Below are 13,324 nucleotides of genomic sequence, written 5' to 3'. Positions count from 1 at the left end.
AAAAAACATGTTTAGAAGGAGGATGTGGTGAAGAGGCCCGTTAAGTCTGCATTTATTTTGAATAAAACTGAAAAAACATTTAAGAGAAATCCTTGTGGTCCACTTACTCCTTAAATAGAATTTGTAAAAAAGTTTTGGGCGTAATGCTGAAAAAACATCCGAATGATTTATGCTGGTCAAATATAAATATCTTTCTCCACCTTTTACAATAAACAATAATGCAATCATGCAAATATCCCCCAAAATGTTTCCTTTGTCCAATTCATTCCTATATCTAGTATGTGAGCGGATCAGTGATTTATAAAAACTGCATATTATGCTATGTATACATTGCTCATTGTATTAGTCATTTGAATACCCTTGATTCAGAATCGATGAAAGTGTTTCCTTATTCCTCCTCCCTGGCAACCCCATGAATATTTATGATGGCTCAGTGTTTTCATGGAAGTGTTCTAGATGCTACTTAGGCGTTGTGCACACGGGAACGTTTGCGTTTATGCACAGTATGCTTATTCAAAAAAGTCTTCCGTTCACATGCATTCGTTTCATTTAACGTGTCTGTTCAAACGAGACCGCTGGAAACGCTGTAGTACATATGCCGGGACTGTAAGTGGCGCTGTAACTTCCGCCACAAAATACACCAAAAGCAGCGAAGAAGACCCCGGAGCAGCCCCGCAGCAATGTTGCCATGGCTACCCTTCTGTTTATGCCCCGCGGTGGATTTAGCAACATGTAGTTCATGTAATTCTCCATGTCCACTTGTTGCTGATGGTTGTGGTAGAGGAGCTGTAGATTTTGCACTAATATCTGTAGCATGGTCAGTAGCAGTAGCACTAGCAGTAGCTACTGACAGGAGGAAGTGTGTGTGGCGATTGCTGGTATTCAGCGGGATATAGTCATTTCCTCAGCATATGGATAAATGCAACGGGGAAGTTAACTGAAAGAAACCGAATCTGTGGATATTGCATCGACCGACCAAGAAGCACGTCTCCGTGGAGAGGACGCGCTCAGAAAGAGAGATATTCTCTACAAACACCGGGTGAGATCGCTCCTCTGGGACACGCCGGACACAAACATTTCTCTTTTTGCCGCCGACGGGCGCAGGAGCAATGAACAATAATGGCCTGGATTAGGCAGTAAAGACAAGTTTGGTGTATCGCAGAGCGGACTGTTTAATTTTGTTTGTGTTGTTTGGCTGGAAAATTGTCAATATAATGGATCAATGCATGAAATCTGACTCTGTTTATTTTGTTTAAGGAGTATATTGGGCGTTAACAATTCTGGTTTGCCTTTTATAATATTATTTCATTCAAGAACCCCTTGTGCGTTTAATTAACACAGCTATTTTTGATAGTTGATCGTTACAGATGGCAACTGGCCATGCTACAGCAGTGAGCAGGAGAGGTGGGGAGAGGTGGGGCTATCGTTATTTTTTCAGGAAATATTCGTATAGAGGTGATTACACGGACTCGGTTGACCCCCCAGAGCGTTTCGTTTGCAAATCTATCCACCTTGGGACCCGTTATCGTTTGTGGGGTCCGTTTCTATCGGCCTCGTGTAAATAATAGGGCTATACGCACGCGAAACTATGCAGATACAAGCAGTTTTCTCCTCGTGTAAACAGCGCCTTACACTCTCCACTCAAAGGCTCATGGAGGAATGCCTGGCTGTTGTTTGCTGAGTAATTATATACAATTAAAAGCTGTTTGTGGCTGAGAATTTATTTTAACTTCGGTTAACATGCAGTCTGTAAAGTTCAGGTTCATCTCCTGCATGGGCTCATGTGTGCATGGGATTTGCAAGGAAAAAATATTGTAATTTAAACAAATGTAAGTAAATACAGAGACAAAGGTGATGCTGATGTTATCTCTAGTGACACCTCACACACTCACCTTCAGTGTCTCTCTCTCTCTCTCTCTCTCTCTCTCTCCTCCCTTCCTCATCCTCTCTCTCTCGTCTCTCTCGTCTCTCTCGTGTCTCTCGTCTCTCTCGTCTCTCTCGTCTCTCTCGTCTCTCTCGTCTCTCTCGTCTCTCTCGTCTCTCTCGTCTCTCTCTCTCTCTCGTCTCTCTCTCTCTCTCTGCAGGCCAAATGACGGACCTGATCTACACGGAGAAAGAGTTGGTCCAGTCTCTGAGTGAATACATAAAAGCAGAGGAGTCCAAACTTTCTGCCATCAAAAGGTATACTTAAACCCTGTTACTTGACAACAACCCAAACAACAACTAAATGAGTTGCTCAAGTACTGTACTGGATTACAATTTAAAAAAAACTGTTGTTTGTTAGATTATTTCCATGTTAAACTCCTTTAGCCATTCATTTATGCTTGTTCAATACTACATTTAATAGGAAATAGGTTTACTTTGTTTCCTACTACAGTTGACTGAGTTTCAGATTACTATTTACTTCCCAGATTTAGATTAAAAATAAAACATTTACGATGGGTTTATAAAACAAAACACATAGTCAAAGATGAAACCAGTGGAACATAAGAGAACATGATGTAACATGGTAGGGTAATTCAAGTTAGAAACACTGAGCACAGTTTCTGCAGTTTTAACCACTAAAGACTTTTATTATTAACAAATCTCTTCCTGAACAGATATGGAGATATACAGATGTGTTAGTGTTATGACTGTTGCTGAATAGATTTGATTTATAGGTATAATATGTGGAATAACTTGAGATGAATTTGACGCTGTAATCCATAAAGAATGTTATTTTCCAACATTATTAAACAGTATCTCGGTTTGTCGACATAACACGAATAAAGACCAATATGGATAGCATTTACAGTGACGAGCTGATATACTGCATTTAAACTCAGTTTGATAGATTACTTTGGTGATTCCTAAACTTGGAGTCAGTCCCTCCTCAATTGAAGATGACCGTGAGAGGAGGTAAGATGATTGATGGGAGGATGACTCTGGTGGGGAGAGAGGAGGTGGACTCTGTGGTTACACATGATTACATATATCAGAGGTAAAGAATACAACATCTTGTCCGTCTGTCTCATAGCTGGGCCAACAAACTGGAGGCTCTGACCAGATTGTCCACCTCAGACCCAGAGGGATACCTGGCCCACCCAGTGAACGCCTACAAACTGATGAAGAGGCTCAACACAGAGTGGTCCGAGCTGGAGACCCTGGTGCTGCAGAACCCCTCTGAAGGTGAGGGGGGAAAGGGAGGGAAAGAAGGAAGGAAGGAAGGAAGGAAGGAAGGAAGGAAGGAAGGAGTGGAGCTGGACTAGAGTGGTGTGATTTCTTCTTGCTTGGATCTCCATGTGATACTAATGCTCGCAATTACGTTTAAAACAATTACACAAATCAATCACATCACCAAGTTTGACCCAATGTTGTTCCTGTACTAGCAGCCTAGATGTTTACTATGAATCCCATGGATTTAAAAAGGTAAAGATAGCGAAAGAACAAGACACATGCATTGACTTGAGACCACTGGACACCAGTAAGACCCATCACTACCTTCACCATAACTCCTGCAGACAGATGATGAATAACTGAGAAAAGGGCATTTTGCCGAAGCATGTGCCAGTTTTCGTAACATTTTAAATCATCATTTGTCACAAATGATTACATTTTAAAGATTGACAGCACTAGTTATAATACCATTGTTATGATAGATCAGTCAAGGAGAAAAATGTCTTGCTTTATTTGCCTGGCTGGGATTTTATAGACATTTCCTGTGAAACGAGCTATGCCAGCTTGAAAGCGTATCATAAAAGTTGTATTATTATCATCCAGTGGAGTTTCTCCTTTCTCTTTGCATTTACTGGCGAAACATCTGAAAATAACTGAAATTAAGCTCAAGCAGAAACTACTTAAACCAGATCCGATATGTAATTGCATTACTTTATGCTGCCTTTGCAAAAATGCATCTGGTAATATTTCCAATGCCATTGACATTGTATGCATTCATACCATGTCTAATTATCTCTTCACTCCGTATAATGCGTCTGAAGGGCAGCATTCAACACTTGCTTTATCGGACTCTCAGCACAAGCACAAAGCAAGCAGTGAACAGTATCTCTAATCCAGCGTGGATGTGAGCAGAGTGATTACAGCCTGGACTGCAGGGAGGAATTTTCAGTTGAACTGCTCTGCTCAAATACTTCCAGAATAAACACAGAGAGCAACGAGGCCGTCATGTTTTAGCTCCAGCTGTTCCTCATCTCCGCATATGTTGGACATGTTCTCTCTTTGTGTTTGTTTGGACCTGGAAGCCTGTGTGTGTGGGAGGCAGATAGCTTAAGCATGCATGTGTCATCGAGATTAACTGAATATGTGGCGATGAGTCAGAGAGAGAGAAAGAGCGTGAAAGAGACCTAGATTTAAACCTTATAAACATAAGCATATACTGTACAAGACAATATTTGGATTTAGTATGTTTAATTATTTTACATAAGCAGGTAGTGTTGTAAAGAACATGCATTCCCATATGAATTGTTTGCCTCTTTCATAACACGGTCATTTGAAAGATTAGAAGATTACACATACCTCTGCTGAATACCACAGAGCATGTATAGAAACATATTTAATGAAAATGTAACATCAGCCCTTGATTTCCCAGGATTTACAGCAGCAGATGGTGATATCTAATGATGGAATCTGAGGAATATGAAAGAACACACATGATAATAATGCACATTGCTCAAGACACTCGGCTAAATGTGCTTTATTTGTGTAGGCATTATAAGAAATATAATGTTGTTCAGAATAGATGCTCTGATTATTGTGAAGTGTGTACTAACTGCGGGTCATTAGAATGAATACAGTACATCAAAGATATTGACAATGGCAGTTGCAACCTTTGTTTTCATTTCTAATTTTAGCTGCAAACACAAGCAGAAAAGAAAGACAAAGACTACAAAGAGACATATCCATTAGAAGCAAATGGTTGATTTGCAGTTTTATTATTAAATTCATTTAATTTTGATGAATTATACCAACACCTTTTATATTTTACTTTAGCGTAAGAGGATAATTGACTGAAATCAATTAACTAAACTCAGTTGTAGGAGTTTAATGCTAGATCACATTTCCTCCTATCATGTTTGATGTTAAAGGTCCCATGTCATGCTTTTCCGGTTATTACCCGTCCCCTTGTGTGTTATGAAGGTTTTTATGCATGTAAACGGTCTGCAGAGTCAAAAACCCTCAAAGTACGCTAAACAAGGAAACCACACCTCCACGGAGCTCAGCGCAATTCACAACGTCCCGACCAATCAGAGCACACTGTGCTCACAGGGAGGGTGGGGGCTGGAGCTTTGGGACCTACAACGAGCCGTTAAAGGCAGAGAGTGAAATTCAGTGAATACAAGTAGTTTACAGAGATGCTGTATGAGAAACCAATGTGAGTTTGGAAAAATGCACAATATAAATCTATTTTAGTATACCTCAACAATGGAATTATGATCAGTGGAAATGGCCATGACATGGGACCTTTAAGTAGAATACAACCTTCCCTGTGTGCTTGCATTATGTCTTAACCTGGCTTTAGGAGTAGGTTGTTTTTTCAACACTAATTATTTTGTAATTGTTACGTTTATTCTGGTTTGTTTTGTGTTTCGTATCTTTTATGTGATTTTATACTTATTTTTATGTTTTGTGAGCTGAGCTGTGTGATTTTATATTGTATGTATCTCTCTGTACAGCACTTTGGTCTGGAGGTTTTAAAGTGCTTTATAAATAAAGTTGGATTGGATTATGAAATAAAATGTAAATCGCACATTTGAACAAAGTATATTCTAACTTTTTTTTTGGTAAAATACAACATCCTTGTTGCACTATATACTTAACTATACAGTAAATAGTTAGCTTTAGTGTTACTAGGTTATAGCAAAGATGAAAATGAACAGGCTGGATGTCATTCTTGTTTTTTTTACTAAATCATTAATTTACTTCCATCCTGACATTGCCAGCCTAACCTTTTCTTTTCTGTCTTCTCAGGGTTCATTTCCAACATGTCCATACACAGGCAGTTCTTCCCAGATGAGGAGGATGAGAAGGGTGCAGCCAAGGCGCTGATGCGTCTTCAGGACACGTACCAACTGGATTCTGAGGCCTTCTCCAAAGGAAAGCTGCCAGGTAACCAACGAGAGAACATGAGTACACAAGAGGATAGAGTCAGTGTGTACATTTCTGCAAGAAAGACAGGAAGGCTCACTGAACCCACCTATAAGCATTTTATATTAATGGTTTGTTTATTTTGTATAAACACTATTGTGTGTATAAGTAGTTTGGGTTTTGGCCCTCCTGATATGGAACATTTTTGTGAAATGAGGTGAAGTTGAGGAGTCCTCACTTCACTCCCAAGGGTTAGGGCTTGAATTGAAAGTTACTGTTAATTAAAGGTGGGGTTGGAGATTAAGGGATTCTTTTAGGGTTAATATTTTGGTTCTGTTCGTTACAAATGACTCAGTTACAGTTGCATCATACACAGACACATGTTGAATCCATTGTTCCTTAAGTTTGCGTTTATTTGTTACATGACTCTCATCCAGTAAGGTTTAGCGGTTTATACTACTTGGTGTTGCAACAGTACGAAACCCTCAAATTGTACAGAGATTGCCTTTAAAATCTTATGTATGTATATATATATGTGTATATATACCCAGGATGGATACATTATATTTAGATTTTTTCTAATAATAATAATAATAATTGTATAATACTTTTTCCTAAAAGATTAATTTAGACCCAAAATATTGCATATACAAAAATAATGCTAAGAAACTAATCAATGAAATCATACAAATATGTCGTGTAGAACATGATCTTGGGTAGGTAAAGATATTGCACAATATTGTCTGCTTTTTAATGTATTGAATTCTGCCACAGGTATTCACTCCAATGTCATGCTGACAGTGGAGGACTGCTTCGATATGGGGAAGACGGCGTATAATGACGCAGACTATTACCATTCTGTGCTGTGGATGCAGCAGTCCCTAAAGCAGCTGGATGCTGCGGAGGAAACAGAGGTTGCCAAGGGCGACATATTGGACTACCTCAGCTACTCTGTTTACCAAATGGGAGACCTACCTCGAGCCATTGAGCTGACACGGCGACTGGTGGCTATTGGTAAGATGCAACATGGGAAAGTGTACAGACAAAACCGAGAAGCTCAAATCAGTGTGCACACTCTTTCACATTACATCAAAAAATCTGTCATTCATTTACTTCAGCATGAGTCAGTCTTTTATGCAGCCAAAAGGGATGGGTGAATGAGTTCATGGAATTTATTTTTAGAAATCTAAAAGGGAAACTGTATTTAAAGATCACTTAACCCACATACACACACATACAGACACCAGTGAGCTGACCAATAAGGCACCACTCCTCCACCATGGGGTAATTGATAGGTGGCCTTCTTGCTATTTCACTAATGTCTACAGTACACTCTCCTCTCACTGCAGTGGAGCTCTTGGCTTGCCATAGCAGCAGGGTGTTGTCCATACAAAGGAAGAGCCCGCGGTTTGTAACTGTTATTTTAGGAGGCTCCACTAGCATCGCCCCCGTGTCGACGCACGCGAAACAGAGGGCCTCTATTCGGGCTCCAATCACGTTCTTGCTTGATTTGCGGGACCAGCGTTGCAGTTGGGAAGAACAGTAATGTGGAGCGGCACCTGACCGCTTCATAAGGAGTGTGACCGTGATTTTCCTTCTAGCAGAATCTACACAACACATCAGCCCCATTGAAAAAAGCCTAGTCATGCCAGCCTATACAACACATGAGGGGCAGAGTTTTACTGTGTGTGTTGCAACTTGCATATATATTTATTGCACTTGACGCACACACAAGCATGGCGTAATTTCCACTGGGGACAGGGGGGACAGGGGGGACATGTCCCCCCCACTTTTCAAAATCCCGTTTGTGTCCCCCCACTTTACAAATATGTTTATTATAATTTTTTAACGCAAGCCGTCATCGCCACGGAGGAGCACACAGCCTCTGTGAGCGAGCGAGACAGAGAGAGAGAGCGAGAGAGCTAGAGAACACACCTTTATCTATTTAATATAGTTGTAAAAAATAAAGTAAGAAATCATTCCAATGTGTACTATAGGACAGTAAAAAAACTAAAAACAGTTTAAAAGGGGAGTGATTAGTAAAATATGCATAAATAGAAAGAAAGAATGCTATAGGTAACATAAGATAAGAATAAACACGTTTAAATGATTTGTTATTGGTTGTGATCATATTCTAAAGATGTTTGGATTATTGAAAAGTATACAGCTCCCTTTCATCTGAGTGTTGAGAGCTGTATCCATAAATTCATGTTGTGCTCAAAGTGCACCAGATTGATGCATTTCACTTCAACATTTAAAAAACAATCTTCCCGTGGGTGCATGCCCCCGGACCCCCCTAGAGGAGGTGAGGTCCACCCCCAAATAAAGCAGGTTAACATAATTAAATTGCATACATTTTCTTTTAGTAAACACTGAAAACGGGTCCCACAGACCCAAACAGCACACAAAGGTTAAAGGTCAGCATATCATAATGTTAAAATGTGCTAAATATATACACTGCAAAAAACAAAAAAAAGAGGAGTAAAAGTAGCTCACGACTTGTTTTATTTTTTGAAAGTAGTTCTCATCCTAAAAAAGGTTGGAGACCCCTGGTCTATACGATAGGGAACGTTAGCGGATTCAACTGATATCTGCATCAAGGGCTGTGTATTCAGCTGCAGGCCATCCTTTCAGATCTGCAGTACGCCTGTTTACATGTCAAGTGAAATGAATCGAGGCAGATGTAGCAGACTTAGACCTACTTTATAACACCAAGTGCTGCCAAAGTGACATTAAAGTGGACCTATCATGCTATATTTGAATAATATAGTGTAGGACCATACCTATATAAGGCATATTTATACTTTTTTTAAAAAAAAATACCAAACAGATCATGCATTTTAGCCATGCCTCATTTTGCTCAATTTGACCATTTCTAGCTCTGTTTTTAGCAAGGGCAGATTCAGTGAGAACAGCACCATCTACTGGCCTGGCATATGTACTACAGCGTCTCCAGCGCTTTCGAACGGCAATGGCCGTGGCTGTCTCCTCCTGATAGGTGGAGAGTTGGCCCAATAGCCGTAGCGCCACTGTCCTGACGTCAGAACAGTGTTCAAATCTGGATCAGTTTTTATCAGATCCGTTGCAGCCCCTTTTTTAGAGATTTGGGTATGGAGGAAAATAGAGAGGGTTGTGTTTTCTGACACTTGGTGAGTTCCCTGGAACACCGGGGACACATATTCATGTATAAAAGACGTACAAAAGTGCATTTTGCATGATAGGTCCCCTTTAAGTTATAAAATGCACATATAACTAAAAAGGAAAGCAATGTGCAGTCAAGATAAAGAAAAAATAAACTATAAAACTGGAAGTACAGTAAAAAATGTAACATATACAAGTCAGAGGTAGCACAAATGCACTTTTGTCACCCACACAAATATTGGTAAACATAGAGACAGTCATTAATCCAGACATCAACGTTTGTTTCTTTAACATGTCTCCATTATTTAAAACTGTTTATACTGCCAGGATCAAATGTGTGTTACTAAATCAGTGTACTTCAGTGCTGTTGGAAAATAGCATATACTCATTTATGTTGTTTATTGAATCCTCGTTTCAGAAGTCTGAAATTCCCTTCAACAAAAATAATGAAATGCACATTTTCGTCCAGCAAGTCGATACTTAAGATACCCTCTGTTTACTGTTGATGTTTACTGTAACTTTGGTACACACAAGGCAGCTTTGTTCCTACATAAAAATAACCAGGGGCAGAGTATGTTGCTGTAATTCCTTCCTTCCTGATTACTAATGAGCATTTCCACAGACCTCCACAAGGTGGTGTGCTTTTTCTACTTTCTGTACTTTCTGTAATTGCTTAAATACCTCAAATAATATCTAAAGCACACAAGGGACTCTCAGATTAGCCTCATGGGAAATATTAAGATAATTTTCTTTATTCAACATTACAAAAAGCACACCATCAGCTACTCCATTGCTAAGCAAAGACCTGCATTTATAAATGTGACTAAATAACATAACTGTTGAAGAAGAAACGAAATATACCAAATGCTAAATTATTCTATATAGTCATTATAGCTGTTCAGATCAAAGTAGAGGAGTAAAAGGTGCAATATGTCTTTTGAGATATAGTGGAGTAAAAGTATAAAGCTTATTTAAAAGATAACACTCATGAAGTCGACAAAATGTTGTACTCAATTCATTCATAATTAAACCATACAGTCGTCAGTGGCGGACTGGCCATCGGGACGTTTGGGACGAATCCCGATGGGCCGCTATTGAAGTGGGCCGGTCGGACGTTGTGGGCCGGTCGGATAAGTCACTAGCACCCCCCCCTAGCGGTATTTACTTGCGGTACCGAGGTGGGCCGGTGGAGAGTCCCGGGCTGATTTTTAGTCCCAGTCCGCCCCTGCATACAGTACTAGGTCAAATAAATAAACTATCAAAGCTATAAAAATAAAAGTCCTATTTTATTTTAATACTAACTTCTTAGCTGCAAATGGTGTCAACAGACATTAAAGGGACAACACTTTTATAAAATGTGGCCATATAGTAAACATCAACACAGTTTCTCCTCTGCTTTACAGGTAATTCCACTTCGGAGTAGAAATGTTTCACTAATGACCAACATTTTCTTGTACTGGCAGATCCCAGCCACCAGAGGGCAGGAGGAAACCTGCGTTATTTTGAGGGCTTGCTTACCAAGCAGCTTAGCGAGCTGAACCAGGAGGACTACCCGCCGCCCTCTGAGGAGCCCATCCAACTGGGAACCTACACCAGACCCAAAGACCACCTCCCAGAGAGAGACGTCTACGAAGCTCTCTGCAGAGGAGAGGGGCTCGGAATGGTGAGACAAAAAAAGGCTCATTGATAAACAATCTATTATAAAAAGAGGAAGTCAAAATTACTAGATCTCTACCTACTTTTCTGAGGTGTACATTTGAAGTGAGCAAATACCTATTTTGACATTAGATTAGAGCTTCAACAACAAAATAAAGGAATTGATGTAATATACAAGAGCAATGTTAAGAAACCTGCAGTAAAGTGACAGTTATAACAGCAAGCTTGCAATTACTGCAGGCATAAACACCCCTTTCACAAAGACGGATTCTATGGTTGTCGAGCAATTCTGGGAAAAAAAGGCTGATAAAACCCATTTACAGCTATGATCGATGTGGCGTGTTTATAGCAAAATGTTCCACTTAAGCTAATAAAAGCTCTGTTCTGCTCTGCTCTGACGTTTTACTGGGAAATATTTGAGGTTACCAAGTATACAGGACAAGGATTTATTTTCCAAACTAGCAAAATGTTGATAAAAACCTGTATGTGTGCACCTGAAGTGAGCACGGGCTTCCCAGGTCAATCCTTTCCATGTGACATTAGATTCCAGCAGTAGTGTGGCAGACATTTCAAATCTGATTTCACTTCTCCTAAATACTGTAAATCCTCTCTTCATAATGTTTCTGTTTATCTTGTATGTTTGACCAGAATGACGTGAGGCGCAGCCGCTTGTACTGCCGCTACCAGGATAGAAACAGGAACCCTCGTCTCCTGCTGAAGCCCATGAAAGAGGAGGATGAGTGGGACAGCCCCCGCATCGTACGCTACCTGGAGGTCCTGTCACACGAGGAGACTGAGAGGATTAAGCAGCTGGCCAAACCCAGGGTGAGACAAGAAGCAATACATCAATGATAATACATCTAAACATTCTGCACTTAACCCAGGACACAACACTAAATCATGTACAGTGACCTTAGTACTTTTAAAGGAAACAAAATACCAACATTTTCATGATATTTAAGACTTAATTCAGAACAAAAACATCCTAAAGCCATGAGCTTGTCAGGTGATGAAGTGCAGTTTCTTTGTTGTAAAGACACATCAAAGATAAGTTGTACATAGCAATAGTTCTTACATTTGGAATGTATAAAAAGGTGTTTATTTAGAGAAAAGCGTCTGAATCAGCAATATGTTGATATAGACTTACCAACATGTTAAAACATTGAATAAGTGGACACACTCTTCTGCGTACTGTTTATGATAAACACAATCATCAATAATTGTATATCTGTGTGTTGTTTTTGCTTCATAAGCTTGCCAGAGCTACTGTCCGTGACCCCAAAACAGGCGTCCTGACCACAGCCAACTACAGAGTGTCCAAAAGGTAAAAGGTTTTGGGAGGCACTTTTGAGGATTACCGGCATTAAAGGGCTTACTGTTAACCGATTTTCTTTTATTTAGTATTGATACTATTTGCCGTGTAATCCAGGTTCTTCAGGGATTTAGCCTTTGCCTTTTACCCAAACTACATCCTCATTCTGCTGTGAAACCTGTGCTTATTCTTTGATTCCAGTCAATCTGTGGCTATAACTCTGTCAGTAGTAATTATACTGAATGTGTCACACCTGTGGGTGCGACGTGTCTGCTATATACAGTACCAGTCAAAAGTTTGGACACACCTTTTCATTCAATGGTTTTTGTTTATTTTAATTTGTTTCCACTTTGTAGATTAATACTGAAGACATAACAACTATGAAAGAACCCATATGGAATATTCTAGTTAAAAATCCAGAATATGATTTATATTTAGTGAAGCTGACTGAGAGAAGCCAAGAGTGTGCAAAGCTGTCCTCAAGGCAAAAGGGGGCTAATTTGAAGAATCTAAAATATAAAACATATTCTGGATTGTTCATCACTTTTTTGTTTCCTAGATAATTCCATATGTGTTCTTTTATAGTTTTGATGTCTTCAGTATTAATTTACAATGTAGAAAATAATTCAAATAAATAAATACCTTCGAAGGAGAAGGTGTGTCCAAACTTTTGATTGGTACTGTATGTCACAGACAAAGACACACACACACACACACACACACACACACACACACACACACACACACACACACACACACACACACACACACACACACACACACACACACACACACACACACACACACACACTATCCCTCTGTCTCTCCTCCTGAGGCCTGTCCTACGATGCTGGTTCTCTTTTTAGCGGGCTAGATCTCCATGGTAACTTATGCTGAGCGGCTAACCTGCTGAGTTAGGTTGCAGGCTAAGAGATCAACTCAGTGAAAGCACTGCCTGCTGACCAATCAGAGCTCAGTGTGCGGAGTTTAAAGCTATCAAGTCATATTACAGGATAGAGGAAATACAGAAAAGCTGCCGTTGCAGGAAAGACGGCCGGCAAAAATCACAGACTGTGTGAACGTGAAAATTAATAGAATATCCCCTCCCATCTTCAGAGCAATCTGACTATTATA

General features: G+C 39.9%; 1 protein-coding gene across 5 annotated transcripts in view; it reads left to right on the top strand.

The window, feature by feature from the left end:
* p4ha2 (procollagen-proline, 2-oxoglutarate 4-dioxygenase (proline 4-hydroxylase), alpha polypeptide 2) overlaps positions 1 to 13,324 on the top strand; it is a 32,404-nt gene that overhangs the window by 9,691 nt on the left and 9,389 nt on the right. For all 5 annotated transcript variants that reach the window (XM_034139971.1, XM_034139972.1, XM_034139969.1 and 2 more), the window contains 7 exons: positions 2,085 to 2,181; positions 3,017 to 3,168; positions 5,965 to 6,102; positions 6,856 to 7,095; positions 10,686 to 10,885; positions 11,527 to 11,703; positions 12,132 to 12,202. In XM_034139971.1, the coding sequence (XP_033995862.1) occupies positions 2,085 to 2,181; positions 3,017 to 3,168; positions 5,965 to 6,102; positions 6,856 to 7,095; positions 10,686 to 10,885; positions 11,527 to 11,703; positions 12,132 to 12,202 (1,075 nt within the window). The remainder of the gene's footprint in view (positions 1 to 2,084; positions 2,182 to 3,016; positions 3,169 to 5,964; positions 6,103 to 6,855; positions 7,096 to 10,685; positions 10,886 to 11,526; positions 11,704 to 12,131; positions 12,203 to 13,324) is intronic.

Source organism: Trematomus bernacchii, unplaced genomic scaffold (assembly GCF_902827165.1).
Source record: "Trematomus bernacchii unplaced genomic scaffold, fTreBer1.1, whole genome shotgun sequence".
Lineage (NCBI taxonomy): Eukaryota > Metazoa > Chordata > Actinopteri > Perciformes > Nototheniidae > Trematomus > Trematomus bernacchii.
Note: the sequence above shows the minus strand (reverse complement) of the source record. Positions and strands in the feature narration are given on the sequence as shown.